General features: G+C 36.0%; 1 protein-coding gene across 1 annotated transcript in view; it reads right to left on the reverse strand.

Annotated features, from left to right (window-relative positions):
- The window catches only part of ABI3BP (ABI family member 3 binding protein), a 160,674-nt gene that overhangs the window by 99,971 nt on the left and 44,465 nt on the right, over positions 1–16,238 (reverse strand). Inside the window, exons 5-10 of the mRNA XM_069868349.1 lie at positions 15,006–15,187; positions 11,846–11,907; positions 5,363–5,414; positions 4,243–4,308; positions 3,149–3,244; positions 592–669 (exon numbers count right to left, since the gene is read on the reverse strand). Of these exons, the coding sequence (XP_069724450.1) occupies positions 592–669; positions 3,149–3,244; positions 4,243–4,308; positions 5,363–5,414; positions 11,846–11,907; positions 15,006–15,187 (536 nt within the window). The remainder of the gene's footprint in view (positions 1–591; positions 670–3,148; positions 3,245–4,242; positions 4,309–5,362; positions 5,415–11,845; positions 11,908–15,005; positions 15,188–16,238) is intronic.

Raw genomic sequence — 16,238 nt, forward strand, 5'->3', positions numbered from 1 at the left:
ATCCAATTTTATATTCTTTTCCTGTGTATATGAAGAGCTCCTACTTACTTAAGTAGGACCGGTAAGGCCATGGAGTGTGGTCAAGATTAATGTGTTCAAAACTGAACTCAAATGGAACATCATGCTGTCATTATCACCTCTGAAATACACCTTGTTACTGTGATTGTTCCATCATAATCTCATTCATGCATTTTGTGCAATCATGCTCTTATCCTTAGGTTCCCTCTTCATACATTTTATTAAAGTCAGAAGTTCAAGATGCATAACAAGAAAACTCTTGTTTTGCCATTTGTCAGTTACAAGGTATCCAGCACTCCAGAAAGACATGGTTCTAATGCTAAGTGTTTTTATAAGCCTAAAAATTGCAGCATCTGAAGCTTTCCTCCAAAATTAGATTCAGATTTATATCCACATCTATCACCTGTGGCTGCCAATTCATTCACATTATCCTCCTGTTTTCCAACTATTGCACTTAACTACAGGTTAAGCATCACGAAGATGGATTTAATCTTAGTTGATAAGATATTCCACAGGGTGGAACATCTTGACAAAGATATTCCACAGGGTGTCTAAAACCAGACTTTTCATTACCTGGGAGGGACTGTGGGGAGATTTCTTGAACTTCTGGTGTTTTGGATTCAGCAGGCCATACTTGAGTTTCATTCTTAGCTAAATGGACAAAGACATTAGAGAGTAATTGCAATATCTGCTCTGTTCTACTACAGATTTATTTCTGACCCACTTTAGTTTGCCAAAGTAAACCAATACGGATAAATGCAGAAAGCTGAATATCTTTAGAAAACAACAAATTTCCACTGCACAATCAGTACAGGCATTTGCCTAGCTATGTTTTACACATCAGTTCAGTATTGGGTTTTTTGTTAAAAGATTCTTTAAAAGTAAAATTTACAGCAAGGAATTTAATGCTTTACAAACCATTACTTTCACAGTGCAAAATACTTTTGGTTTTCATTTGTCTAGCATTTGAGCTTTGACAGCAATAATACTTTTCAAAATTCAAAGATGTATTACAGTTCTAAGTGTTATACAGGAATAGTCCAATACATTTTCAAATACAATGGAATTGTCACACTAGTCGTGTTATTCTTTTCCTTCACATTACTTCTAAAATTACAGTAGTACGACAACAGCCTTCTACTCTAACAAGGATATACCAGCAGTGGATATAGGGAAAATGAATTAACTTTGACTTGAATAATACACTTGTGGGTTTTTTCCACAAGGAATTAAGGCAAAATATTTTGTGTTTTTTTTTCTGGACTACTAGTTTTTTAGAAAAAGACTAGTAAGTTTTTGATTAAATAAACATAAAAAACCCCTTGAGAATTTAATAAATATGATATTCTGTAATGCATTTTTTTTTTACTTTTCTAAATAATACAGAATTACAATACTTGCAGCATGTGAGCAAATCATAGTTAGTTATAACTTCCCATACAGTGTAAGCCTTATTGTATTTTATTGTAGACATAATTATCAGGTATCAATGAAGCCTATTTGTCTAGACTTGTCAATTATTTTATACATTTATATTATTTCTCAGAGTATTTTTGCTTTCCAAGCAATGACTCTTTTCTGTTTCACACTCCTTCGAAATCCAGTAGTCCTTGTGTGTACACCCATGTACTTCATGTTCTCTGGTAAGGAACACAAAGTAAACAGACCAGAACAAAACATTACTTGTCTGCCCTGGTTATTTTCCCAAAGGTATTTGTGTAATCTACCACTAGAGTGGCTCCAAACTGGCATCACACCGGCTCTCTAATTTAGATATATAACAGCACCTAAATTTAGAATTCCGAGTGCTATTCTCAGTCAGCTGGGGAAGTTGGGCATATCTAGGGCAACTGAAATTGAAACAGATTTGTCAAAATATGGTCTTCTGACTTTTAATCATACTTTTTTACCTGCATGTCACATATATGTTAAAACCAAGATAGGAATGATAAATGTATTATTTTCTATGCTTATTGTTCAAGGAAAAGAGTAATAAGCAAGTTAATGATCCAATTATTTTCGTCATCACAACCGAAAACCAGTAAAACGTAAATAGTGCAATTAAGTTTTTCCACTGAGCTTAAATTTTCAATAGCTATAGATGATGCTAACAATATCTACCTGTCACATGGTGGTAAGTACATCCAGACTCTGATTTTTAGAGGAACTCACCCTCAGCTCAAACATATTCCTAGTCAAACACATTCAAATATTATTCTACTGTGTAGCTCTACCCTTAAACGTACACAAGTGCAACCACTGCTCTTTTGTCACTGCAAAGATAGTCAGCTTGAGCATGTTCCACAGCCAGCAATGGACTGACAGAAAAAATTAAGCAAAGCAGAAATAAGAAAAGAAAAAAAAAACTGACCCAGTTTTTTGGCGTTCAAAATAAGTATGAAGTCTAGACAAGCCAAAAGCCATCAGATCCAGAACTCCAATCAAGGGATCTGTAAATGATGCCCTGGGGGCACCATTAAGGTTTTTAAAGATAGCTGTATTTCCCACAATTATACTATTCACAGATGATATGCTAGCTCACAGATCAAAACCAAAAGCCTCAATTAATCTTTTTTTTCCTACAGGCTTCAGGCATATTCATAAGATACAATTAAACTAGTACTGAAATATTCTAATTTCTGGCTACCAATTTTTCATGGATTTAAGTACAGATAATAACAAGGATCTCTTTGTGAAACAATTTGTCACTTATACTCAAGCCAGAACTAATATAATTAAAATTCACTGAAAATACAGTCTTTAAAATGGACAAAAAATTTCCTTTTTTAAATACATATATTGAAATATAAAACCTATTAAAAAGTAAGTTACATTGTATTACAAAACAAAACCCTTAAAGACCATAAACATGACTGATTTCCTCTTTTTCCTCTATGGATCAAAGCTACTGCATATTCTCGTAAATGGCTGCAAAATACCTTAAAAATCTGTAGTAATGTTTTAAAATAAATGATTCCTGTGAATCCTTAAAAGTTCAAGCTAATCATGAATTAAATAGAAAAAAAGAAGGTAGGAGGGGAAAAAAAAAAACTTTTCTGCTTGCCTGTGTGATCTCGTACCTCTATGCTGATGCTCATGAACAACACAAGCTGAGTTCATTTCTGCTTACCCAATTTTTTCCTGGATGCTTGAGGTATATTATCGATTGTCAGGAGAGGTGGAAGTTTCTGCTGAGTTTCATTGAGACCTGGAACAATAAGGTGCACTGCAAAGAAAGATATGTGCCATTAATTCCAGAAGAGGTGAAAAATAGTCTGCCCTCTGAGATACCGGAGCAACTACTGCTGAACTATTTGGATGTTAGTCTGAGTATCTGGGAAATGAGTCAGTAGTTACCACTACCACTTAGTTCTATCTCCCCCTTACACCACTCACTATATTACCACAGTTTCACAATTAGTCAGAACTGAAAATAATTCAATATTGGTGCGTACAACCCTGGAGTACTGCAGTGTCACACATGCTGGGACAGTCTGTCCAGTGGGCCAAGAAGATTCAATATAAAATGTGGTTAGTAAGCATCTGTTTGAAGCACATTCATACATTAAAACTCACACAAAGCAAACTTAAGCCAAAGTTATGTATTTATATAAAGTATTTCCATGTACCTATAAAAGACTCAACACCTTCCTGAAACCAGGAATAAACTGGCCACAAAGCGCTTGATGCATTGAGCCTTTTCTATCTATTTCGGTAGATACAGCAAGCCAGTAGTTCGCTACACTAAGCACTATACGATAAACTTTTAACTGTTTTTATATTGTAAGCTAATATTGCATATTCTTATAGGTCAAAGAAGGACAGGAAGCATGAAACTGAATAGCCTGAAGGAAGCAGTTACGCCCTGAGATCTAAGATGAAGCTCTAATTGCAAGGAAGGATACTACACATCACAACCCCTGATCTCAGCAAGATCTTTTCCACAGAACTTTACCTGAAGTATGAAAGAAATTTGTAACTTAAACAGTGACAGTATCTTCTTTTAAATACTATGGGAATAAAATTAATCTCTTTCCCTTAGGCTACATCATCCTTGAACCATCTGTACCACCATGAAATATAACAAATACTGTCTGAACCAGCTATAAAATACCTGTTGATATGCAAGGAAAGAACTATCAAGATCAAGAAAATTTAAAGTATTTACGCATTTTTAATTTTCAGCCAAAGAGAGCAAAAACAATAAAAAAGTCTTCTAATCACCTAATATTGCTCCTGGCAGAGAAGAGCTATCTGAAATAGTTTTTGACTGCGTCCGATTTTGAATAACTGTGGAGACAACAGAGGGGGATTAGAAAATCATTTAAAAAAACCAAACCAAAACAAAACAAGAAACAAAACTGCACCTGAAACAAGCCTCATCATTCTGAAAACCATCCCTCAATTTAATAGTTGTAGATGTGGATAACATCCTAATGTTTTCTGCATTTGCATTCAGTTTAAGAGACTGCAAACTGTCTTTTCTCAACATGATCTCTTAACTGTGCATCTCTTCTTTCCCCTACCTTAACAGTTTTATGTCCTTGGTGAGAAAAACCAAAACTTTCTAACCTTATATTAATATAGAGCCAGCTCCAGGACATCTCATTATCCTGCCATTCACAAAGATGTATGTGAAGTAAGTGCCAGTACAGTTAAATTCTAATGGTAATTGCCATCACTTTCTTTTACACCGCTATTTTCCCTTCCCTGGACTGTGAACTACTTGCAAAGACAATCTGATTGCTTTTATAACTTAAAGTTATTCATAGTAATTATTCACAATACAATTTCTGTCAGCAAGTTTTAATCTGCAGCTTATTTTCTACCAGCTACCTTTAAGCAGTTAATTTTCAAAGATTACATTACTATACTACCACTACTAGAGAGAAACAGGCATTTCTAAATGGCAATAAGTTTAAGTCCACTGTGGACATCTCTCTGATGAACAAGAAAGGGATCTAAGTCAATTACCTAGCTGAAATGTTTGGCAGTGTGACTCTTATCCATAATGCTGCTCTTCACACCTGACTACAAAGTTATGCAGAGCTGGGAGATCAACATACCTGGACAAGCCAGGTGAAAATGAAGAGATACTAACAGACACCAGAACTGATTGGTATCCATTCAATGACTTAATTAAGTCACTGTTTATAATGTTATGTACTAGCTCATCTTATAAACACAGATATGTAACAGCTTAATAGTGATTGTAATCAAAGGATATGATCATTTATAAGGTTCCACCTATTCTAAAGGGAAGCTCTCATGATATTCACATCAGTGTCAGATTTTTTTTTCATTTGCATAGCATAAGTATCAACTAAAAAATATACAAATTTACCTTGCTTGATTATTGTGACAGGGACCAACTTCTTATTATCACGCAGTGTAAGCTGAAGAAGGGAAAAAAAAAAAAAAAAAAGCACGCCTTGGGATAACTGCCACAATAGTAATTGAACTTTCTTATTAAAATAAATGGAGGGCTCTAATCCAACACAGCACATGCCCCAAGTTAACACTGGATATGTCTCTGGATGTAGTCAGTGAAGGTTATGCTATTGATTCACTTCCCATGGGCTAGTATAGTAATATTGTATTTTGACCTCCTTTTCTCAGCTCGAGATGTTTTTCTTCATAAAAAAAACAGTATTTGACAGCTTAGGAATCCTCAGTCTTCTTTTAAGCATCTCTTGAATACTCACTGGGGAGTAATACAGAATGCTAAGAAAATCTGAAATCTAACTCCAACAAAACATCTGAAACATATGCAATTACAAATTTGGGCAGAGGATATAATTATGTTCTTGGGAATAATATATTTAGAACACAAACTATTCCAAAACCAGGTGTATGTTTGTTTATCAGCACTCTTGGGTCCATACTCTGTTTAAAGCAGATTAACTCAGAGTAATTATTTGGTGAAATTGTTTCCAAGCTATGATTGGCCAGCCACTCACTTCCACTGTTCGCTTGCCTTTGACCCACATGACTTTTTGCCTGACAGTGAATCTTTTCCAGTATTTTGATACCATGAAAATAAGGAACACTTGAATGGACCCCACATTTATTATAAAGAAGAAAACAGCAAACCCAAAGACTATAAATCAGCATTCATTGTCACACATGGGTACTAGGAACAGCTTCTAACATTTTAATAATACACTCAAGTGATGGGTAATATTGTAATGCCAGCAATATAAAAATGCTAAGTAAATAAAAGTGGCTGTAGTAGCTGCTCTGTTTTGGATTTAGTATGAGAATGTTTTTGATAACACATTGCTTTAGTTGTTGCCAGGTAATGCTTATGCTCAGCTGGGATAGAGCTAATGTTCCCAGCAGTCCCTGAGTTTTATAGTTACTACAAGAATAATGTTGGAAATACACTGATATTTTCTGTTGTTGTTAAGAAATTAAGGACTTGTTTATTTTCCCATGTTCTGCTAGTGAGTAGGTGTGCAAGAAGCTGGGAGGAAACATAGCCAGGCAGCTGACACAAGCTGGCCAAAGGGACATTCAATATCATATAATGTCATGCTCATTACATAAACAGGAGGTTGGCCAGGGGCATTTAATTATTTACCTAGGGACAACTATTTTTACTCTATTCTAAATATTTTTTTAAAAAAAGTTTTAAAAGCAATGGTTGGGTGCACATCAAACAAATACCAAAGTCTAAGAAGCTGGAAGAAGGCAAATCTCAACTAGTAAGACGGCCCTTCTTTTAGGGAAATGGATGGAGGCTGCTTATTCCATGAAAGTCATTATTTTTTTGCATTGGGATGCACACAGATTGAAAGTAAGTGGGGGTTTCAATCATTTTCATTAATAAAGGATTAAAGAAAGAAGGTTATATCTTATTTTTTACAATTTTTCCGTTATTATTAACAAGGTTTACCTACTGTTTTGCCTTCTAGTGAAGAAATTGTGTTGCAGATGATCAGTTTTTTAAGTAAGCCTGCTATTCATGTGACTAACAAATGGGATGAAATGCATTTATTGGAAGAATGAGTTAATGTTATTATATTTCTCATCACGATACCTACAATCAAATAAACAGCTTTCACGTTGTAGTAAGCACTTGGTAACTCCAGTGCAGAATTTCTAATCATAATTATTATCAGTGCTTCTACTAGTGAAAGGTTTTTATACTGACAAGAGCATTCTTTGTTGAATAATAATGGATGACTGTAATGACTGCAATATTAAAATTTTAAATATGCCAAAATATATTCAAATTTTAGTTTCTCACTCAAGAACAAATCGTTCACATGAAATCCATGTTCTGCAGCTGCTGTAATTACACTGCTTGCCTGCATAAATTTGTAAGTGCTACCCTTGAAATCTGCTTCTGTGTTGTCAATCCTCTCCTTCTCAGTCTTCAAAAAGTGACTACTTTAGGTATTTCTATGTCTAGTAAAATTTACTACTCGGACAAAATAATTCAGAAACGTCAACATAGTGTCTGTAACAATGGCACTACTAACTCTTTATTAGTGATCTGGATGAGGGGATCAAGTGCACCCTCAGTAAGCCTGCAGAACACACCAAGTCAGGTGGAAGTGCTGACCTGCTTGAGGGAAGGAAGCCTTTGCAGAGGGATCTGGACAGGCTGGATCAATGGGCTAAATCCAGTTGTATGGGGTTCAGCAAGTTCAAGTGTTGGGTCCTGCACCTGGGCCACAATAACCCAATGCAAAGCTACAGGCTTGGAGTCTAAAGGATGGAAAGTTGCCTGGTGGAAAAGGACTGGGGGGGGTGTTAGTCGACAGTTGAATGTGAGCCAGCAGTGTACCCAGGTGGCCAAGAAGTCCAATAGCATTCTGGCTTGTATCGGAAATAGCATGGCCAGCAGGACTAGGGATGAGATTGTACCCATATGCCCAGATCTGGTGAGGAAGCACCTCAAATACTGTGTTCAGTTTTGGGCCCCTCACTACAAGAAAGACATTGTGTTGTTGGAGCATACGCAAAGGACAACAAAGCTTGTGAAGGTTCCAGAGTACAAGTCTTATGAGGAGCAGTTCACAGAGAATCACAGATCACAGAATCACAGATTAGTTTGGGTTGAAAGGGACCTTAAAGATCATCTAGTTCCAACCCCCCTGCCATGGGCAGGGACACCTCCCGGTAGATCAGGCTGCCCAAGGCCCCATCCAACCTGGCCTTGAACACCTACAGGGATGGGGCAGCCACAGCTTCCCTGGGCAATCAGTGCCAGAGCCTCATCACTCTTATGGTGAAAAAAAATCTTCCTAATGAACTATGGTACAGATTTTCATAGTAGTTGGAACACCTAAAATTGTATTAATTGGAGACATACCTGGATCATTTGTTGGAGTTGGAGGGAATCAGGGTTGTTTAATTTGGAGAAAAGGAGACAGAAGGTAGACCTTATCAGCCTCTGCAACTGCCTAAAAGGTAGTTGTAGGGGTAGGTGTTGGTCTCTTCTCCCAGGCACCAAGTGATAGGACAAGAGGAAACAGCCTTAAACTACGTCAAGGGAGGTTTAGACTAGATATTAGGAAAAATTACTTCACAAAAAGGGTTGTCATGCATTGGAACAGGCTGCCCAAGGAAGTGGTTGAGTTACCATCTCTGGAAGTATTTAAAAGAAATGTATATGTGGTGGTTAGGGACATGGTTTAGAGGTGAACTTGGCAGTGTTAGGTTTATAGTTACACCTGATAATCTTAAAGGTCTTTTCCAACCTGACTGATTCTGTGTTTCTGTATTTTCCAGACAGAGAGTAGAAAGTGTATAGGTATTTGGAACATTGGTTATTAAAATGACTGTGGCATCTCCATGGATGAAGGGAAATAGAAAATAAGGTATTCCTTAATTTCAGAGGGAAAACGGAGATATAGGTTGTAAGAGACCTTAAGCCAGATACCTTAACCTCTGACCATATAGCTATGGCATATTGCATAAAGGACTGAAGTTCTTGGACATTCTGTCAAATGGTATATGGCAACACTACTTTAAGAGAGTTTTGTTATTTCTGCCTCTCTTATATTCCAATACTCCCCAAATCCACAAATAACTGACATACATGTAAGAGACACATCAAGGGAGCATTATAGTCAACCTGGACTGTATAAGTTTCAAAAGAGCAGGAAGGTCTACTTCCAGAGTTTAACAAGTGATAGAAAATAAATTAATTTTGGCTGGGAGAATCATAGAATTATTGAATACCAGGTTGGAAGGGACCTCAAGGATCATCTGATCCAGGCTTTCTTGGCAAAAGCATGGTTTAGTGTGCTGTCCTGCTGAATCTTCCAAGTGTCCAATGTTGGGAAATCCACCACTTCCCTGGGGAGATTATTCCGATGGCTGATTGTTCTCACAGTGAAAAATTTTCCTCATGCCCAATCAGAATCTCCCCAGGAGTGACTTGTACCCATTAGCCCTCATCTTTATCATGTGACTCCTTGTGAAAAAGGAGTCTCCATCTTCTTCATAGCCACCCAAAACCAAGGAGGACCCCATCTTTCAGACTGACATAATGAAATTACAGAAACATAGTCAGACAGTAGAGGAAATAAATTTTTACTGCATTATATCCACTCCACCAACACCATTGCTTATGATGGGAAAAAGAATGGCCATCCCTAGAGCTCTCCTTTTCTTCTCCTCTCTCTGTAAGCTGTAGCTTACACAGTCTTAGGAGCTTAGTCAAACTTAAAGGATAAACCTGCCAAAAGAAACACAAGCTGATGCTGAAAGGGCAAAATGACTAGATGTATCTGTAATGTTGCTTTAATAAACAGCCTTTAAAAATATCTCCTTACAGAGAAGAGTTAGGACTATGCTGATACAAGCCAGTCACGTCTTTGGAGCAAAATAAAGCACGAACAAAGCTTGGCCTAAATAACATTCATTCTGGCTTTGGACTGATTAAGTGATTGCACCACTGAAACATACACCACCTAATAATGTGGACACTGAATTTATAACATAAACTTAAGAGCTGCCACTATATGCTTCCCAGCCTTAGTTTTATGGTTTTTGCACCACTGAAGTGAGAATAATAAGAGAATTTTTAGAATAATCTGCAGAATGTTTACATGATACTTCTGTGGCAGGTGATAAAACAGTACTGCTCTGGAGCTAAGACTTGTGAAACTGTCTGAAAAGACTAGATGCTGGCTCCAGTCCTCCTTTCAAGCCTAAGCTGTGCAAATATTTGGAAAACTGTTTTAGCTCACTTTCTCAGGACTTCTCTTGCATAAATAGAACCACTGCTTCCACAGAAGCGGCATAACAGAGTCAGGATCCTGGCACACAGGGTTTGGTAAGAGGAAGAAATGAACTCAGATTGCACTCCAGATGCCAGATTGAATTACCTGGTATTGGGCAGACACTTGTAACTTTTAGGATGCTTATGGGACCAGTAGGAAGAATACTGAGTTAATTTAATCAACAACATAATGAGATGATCATCTTCCTACGTATCTAATCAACCAGCTTCATATCATTCACTGATAAAATATTTTCTCTTGAATATAGGACATGACCATTTTCAATAACCTTATTATTATACTGCTTTTACTCTATATATAACGCTATAACTAAAGTATTACTGTCCTAAACAAATACTTAATTATTCCTCCAAGAAAACGTATGTAATGGACTGTGGTTTGATTCCTGAAGGAAATCCAGGTCTGATAATCAGAGACTGTTTATGACATTGTGCAATATGAAGAATCAACAATGAGAAACCATACATGCCCATTTCCTACCATAAAAACTCTTGGAAAATCTAACAGAAGAGAATTGTGAAGAATGGATTGTTCCCTTATAATAATCATCACTTATGAGTCATCCATTTAAAATGACTGAAGCAACAAGGATTCATACAACTTTTCATGGAAAGTTATCCCATAGTCTATCTCATAAATAGCATCTTAAAAACAAAGCAAAACAAAACAAAAAAAATCACCCAGAAGGTTAGCTGCTGAAACTCACACTTTGATGAAAAATTAAAGGAAGGAAATATGAAGAAAATAATTTAATCTTGCAGAAGATAAGGTAATGATCTAAAGTCAGAAATAAAATGTCTGGTTTACACTGTGTTAAAACCAGTCTACTAACAGGTTCAATCTCCAAAGCCTTCATTTCTGCTTCAGCTCTTGGAAGCAAAAAGCATTCGCGTATGTGAACCTATGAAAGTATGAAACGCCCCATCCGTGCTTGCTTGATTGCAGTTATGGCAAATGCCAGATGAGAAAATAAAATAGAGGAAATTAAATATTGATATTTATTTTAAAAAATCTTCAACTGCTTTGATGAAACAGTTAAAAATTCTACCTTGCCATCTGGAAGGATTTAATGGACTGCCTAGCAATCCCAATGAGGAAATTAAATTGTCCTCTGCAGCTTCCTCTTGTTATGAAAACACCTTACATGTGAGAACTATCAGAAAATTCAGCGGGATGACTAATGATCTTAGAAAGCCTGTGTATACACACAATTAGTTTATAAAATAATAGCACTACTTCATCACAAAATGAACTGACCACAACACATATCACAATTAACAAACCTGACTACTACAAAAGGATAAACAAATTTTATCGTTTCGAATCTACTCATGGAAGCAATCTGCTTCACCTTTGTTAAAGCAGAATCAGTAGGTGTAATCATCTCAGATACAGTTCTCAATCATGTTATCAATCCACATTTAGAAATGCTTCTCCTAGTCTTAAATATAACAGAATTTTTATATTGACACTTTGTCTCTTTCTTAGTTTACTCTAAAGGAAACACAAAAATTTAACCATTCAAAATGCAAATCTGTTATAGCAAATAAGACTGTTTTGCTTACCTGTGTTTGGGCATTAGGTATCAACTTGTACATATTCTGGAGTTGTCCATTTACTTTTTTATCTGATTTGACAGAAGGAGAAATAAATACACAGAATTATTATTTGTTTTGTCTAAAGCAAGGCAAACCAAGTTTATTTTTCAATAGCTAAGAAGGTTAGAAGACTTAATTGCAAGGTGTCAAAACATTCTATAAGTGTCCTGTTTGGTCTTGTTTCTCCAGATTAATTAATTCATTTATAAAGCCTCCCCTTCATATTCTGACAGAGAGGGAATGAAATGTATTCTCATTGTTCTGCAGCAGGGGGTAAAAAGCTGAAGTGGTCTTTAGGACTTACTAAGGAGGAGTCAGAGGAGCCTGTGAGGACCCTTTAAGAAAATTAACACAACCACAGCACTAATATGCAAGGAAGAAACTTGAAAGAGGCTTGTATTAGGGCTGGCTAAAAGCAGCATGTTTTAAAGTCTCCAATACACAGTCCTCCTTTTCAGTGTAGTCTTTTAAAAAAAACCAAAAAACATATTTACCACTGGAAATATACAGCAGGCATATCACTTCTCTTGGGTCTGACATGGTTTCCTTTGTCTCAACACATGAACAAAGCAACCCATGGATTTAACATGTGATTTTTTTCTATTAGTAGTAGCTTTTTAGTTCTAGAAGCTTCTTGTGATGCAACAGTTACATACAGAGGAGAAATAGTCTAGCCTGATGCTTCAAACTTAGTCTACATCATCTACCTTTGCACTTTTCCACTCCCTTTGAATCCAGCTAAATGTTATCATATTTCTTCACAATTCCATCCATAACAAATAATCAATAGAAAAAAAATGCAACTGTAAAGAAATATTAATTAAGAGAGACATTTAAATCGACATGTTATCCTGAAAAAAAATACTTTAAAAGTGGTTGATACTTCAGAGAAACAGGACCTACTATTGGCCTAAAGACAAGGGAGAACCAACTAAAGTTTCACACTGACTTCATGAGAAAATCATGTTAAGATGGTCAGAAATAATCTCCTTTAATCTTTTTTTATAAATTTTGGTTAAATGAATGTTGAACATTTGCCATGCCTTTTATGTCTTCCTTGAATCATGAATTAAAACCAGATTCTCCTCCCAGCCCCTCCCAACATGCTTAGTATACAACAAAAATTCGCCCTGTGGAATCAACAAATACAAAGATACAGAGCAGTAATTTCAGTTTATAGTAATTTATGTATTTTTCAGTGAGGAAAAATTATTTACAGTGAATGAGGTTTGGTTGAGGTTGAGATTGTTCTTAATATATGGAAAGAGCTGCCACAAGAGGGTAAGTTAAACCAGCAGTGGCCTTTGTGCTGATGAGTAAACTCCTATGCAGACAGATAATAAATATTCACCCTGTTTACTGCCCACAGTTACTCTGTCTACTTACTAGCAACAACAATATAAAAGGCTTGAGTGTGAAAGGTGCTGTCAACTTTCCAATTATAAGATGCTTTATCACTGGATATACAAGGTAATAACAAGCTCCCTGGATTTAGTAGCTGCAGAAGCACCCACTGAATACCTGAGCCTATATTCTAGGGAAAAAGAAGTTAAATAGAACACGAAATTTTACACGAAATTTTCTTTCAAAACAACTCAATCTGTCTCCATAACTTAGAGGAATGATTCTTCTGGATTATTAAAACCGTATAGTGCTTGTAAGAAACAGCATTTAGAAATATATTATATCAAAGAGCAAATTTGGTGATGTCAGTGGACATTTCAGTCAGACTCCAATAGAATATTAAGCTATAAATACTACGCATTCTTATTCCTTCCTGTTTTAAGTGCTCAAATATGTTCCTGCACTCACTCTACAGACTGCTTTAAAATGTTTAAAATATAGGAAAACCAACCATTTAGTAAGCCTTCTTTAGTGCTGTGAAGCAGACTTTCTTCTGTGATGCAGGGAAAAATCTACCACCATTCATCACTTTAAATTCATAGTATAAAAATTACATTACTCTCGACTGCTAAAATGACCCTACAGGCACTGGGCAGCTACTTGAAAGTTACAGATTTCTAATCTATGATGAAGGCCAGCAAAATACTTTATTAGGGAGTGTGAAATCTTTTGCAGTATTACAAGCCACCCAACCGCTCCCCTCCCTTATCCTCAAATACATCAATCTGTGTAACTCGCCTACAATTTGATAGTGAGGTCCAAATCAAATTTCAGCTAGAAATCCCATATGAATATGACTCTCTTATGAGAATTCCCAGCCTTCACATTTTGTGTCAAGCTAAAATAGTGAACATAAAATTTGCAGCACCAAATTTTATGAAGACGACCATGCTCAAAAATACCTTTATGTAAATGCTTCAGGAAAATAAATTACATTGGACAATGTCTCTTCCTCTCTTTGCAAGGAGGAAGGCTCTGCTACTGCCTCTTTCTTACATTAACAGCAGTGATTCTTTGAGCAGTACATGTTTTTTTTCAAGGACTAATTTGAAATCACTTTGCCTGCATTGTCTTGGGGCTTTGGAGAAAAAGTTTAAAAGATGACTGGAAGAACAGACATAGATGCCATACACTGCCTCCATGACAACCTAAACAAAACCATACATGAGATCATGCACTTCAAACACAATTTCTACAATGCTTTGACCGAAAATTTTCTTAAAATTCAACTTTCCAGCCGAGTCATAAAGGGGCCACTGTGATGCATGCTGAATAGGACAAGCCCTTTCTTGCTTTTAACCAGCTTGAACCTAAAAGCATCTATAAAAGTAGATTCAAACAAGGATAATACTTTCTAACAGCTCAAATCAGTAATGATCTTATTATTCAAGGTCCAAGGAAAACGCTTATAATCCAGTCAGAACTATAAACATAGGAACTCAACACTTCATGTGTATCTAAACTAGTCACTCTTAGAGGTCTACCAACATGCACAGATCCTCTACTTTCTGCAATGAAAACACCTTTCAGAGAAGTACACAGCAGTTTTTCAAACACAAATTTTTTCTATTTTCACCAGTGTCTAAAAGAATTGGGGAGGTATAAGACATAGCGTTTAAACAGTGAAAACCTGATCAGCAGCTTACTTTTAATAATACCACAATAGAGAAAAAAATGTTGCCAAATTAAGTAGCCATTTGATGATTTATTGCCAAATACTTACTAGACAAAACTGTCTTATGATTGAAAGTCTTGCTCCAAATGCTGTCATCTAGGTTGTCTTTAACTCCAAATTCATAAAGTGTGTTTGGCTTCAGATTGTCCACCACTGTTTCTGTCACTGGGCAAAGCTGAAAAACCCATTTCTTGTCTTTACCCTTTTCTCTGTAGCGAACTGTATAAAACCTGCTCGACAAAAAAAGAAAATAAAAAAAATTTTCTTCACAAAGGCAATAATTTTCATTAGGAAAATGGCCGCTTTTGGTTACCAAATATCCCTACAAATGTAATGCTAGCCCAGTCATCTCCTAGATACATACATAGTCTCCATCATAAAGAACTCAACATTAAGAATATTGTATAAAGAGCAAAAGAGGAGTCTCTTTATTAACAATCATCCATATGTGTGGTTCTGACCACAAACCGTAAGCTCATTTTGCAAGCAGTTTCTCTGATTATGACATACGCTATAACTAGTCGATTGGATCATGAATCTGTTAGTCAAGCCTTGACCAATTTCTCAAAATCTCCTGTATCTGTCCAGCTGAAGGTGTTCCCCTAAAAATTAGTCCAAAAATATTCTCAAGGGAAAACCAGTAATACTTGACATTTATATGACACATTCCTCATTCAGTGATCCCATTTTGCAATGCCCACACTTCAAACAAGAAAGTAAACCAAGACATTACTTTCAGCAGTTTAAATCAGTAATGTGATGAATGCTGACTGATTATGAAATTAAAAAACATTTCTTCAGAAATTGCCCAATTCAGTCAAGCAGCACCACCCTGGAAAAGTATGACTGCAATGCTAACCAGTAGAAAACAACACAATGCAAATGGTGAGAGTTACGGCACGAGAACTTCACTGTCTGCTACAGTCTCATTTTAAATATATATACTGTATCACTGCCAGAATGAGGTGGGGTTTTCTGTTTCTGTAAAAACAAATCTTAAAGAGATTCGGCAAATTTTTAATGCAAGTATTACTGAAAATTGTTACACATAATATAAATTAAGTATATCCACTGCCCACATCCATTTTATATTTACATCAGCTGAAAAAGGATAAATTCCATTCAATTGTATTTTTTTTCAGACTTCAGTAAAGCACATTAAGGCCATAAAACTAACACAACTCTAAAACCCTAGATACATGTCCAAGAATCACTCAGAAGTAAAAAAAAAAGAAATTTGGGTTGTGAGATTCAATCCAAGTATTATATAGGAAAATATAT

The sequence above is a fragment of the Phaenicophaeus curvirostris genome, chromosome 1, assembly GCF_032191515.1.
Source record: "Phaenicophaeus curvirostris isolate KB17595 chromosome 1, BPBGC_Pcur_1.0, whole genome shotgun sequence".
NCBI lineage: Eukaryota > Metazoa > Chordata > Aves > Cuculiformes > Cuculidae > Phaenicophaeus > Phaenicophaeus curvirostris.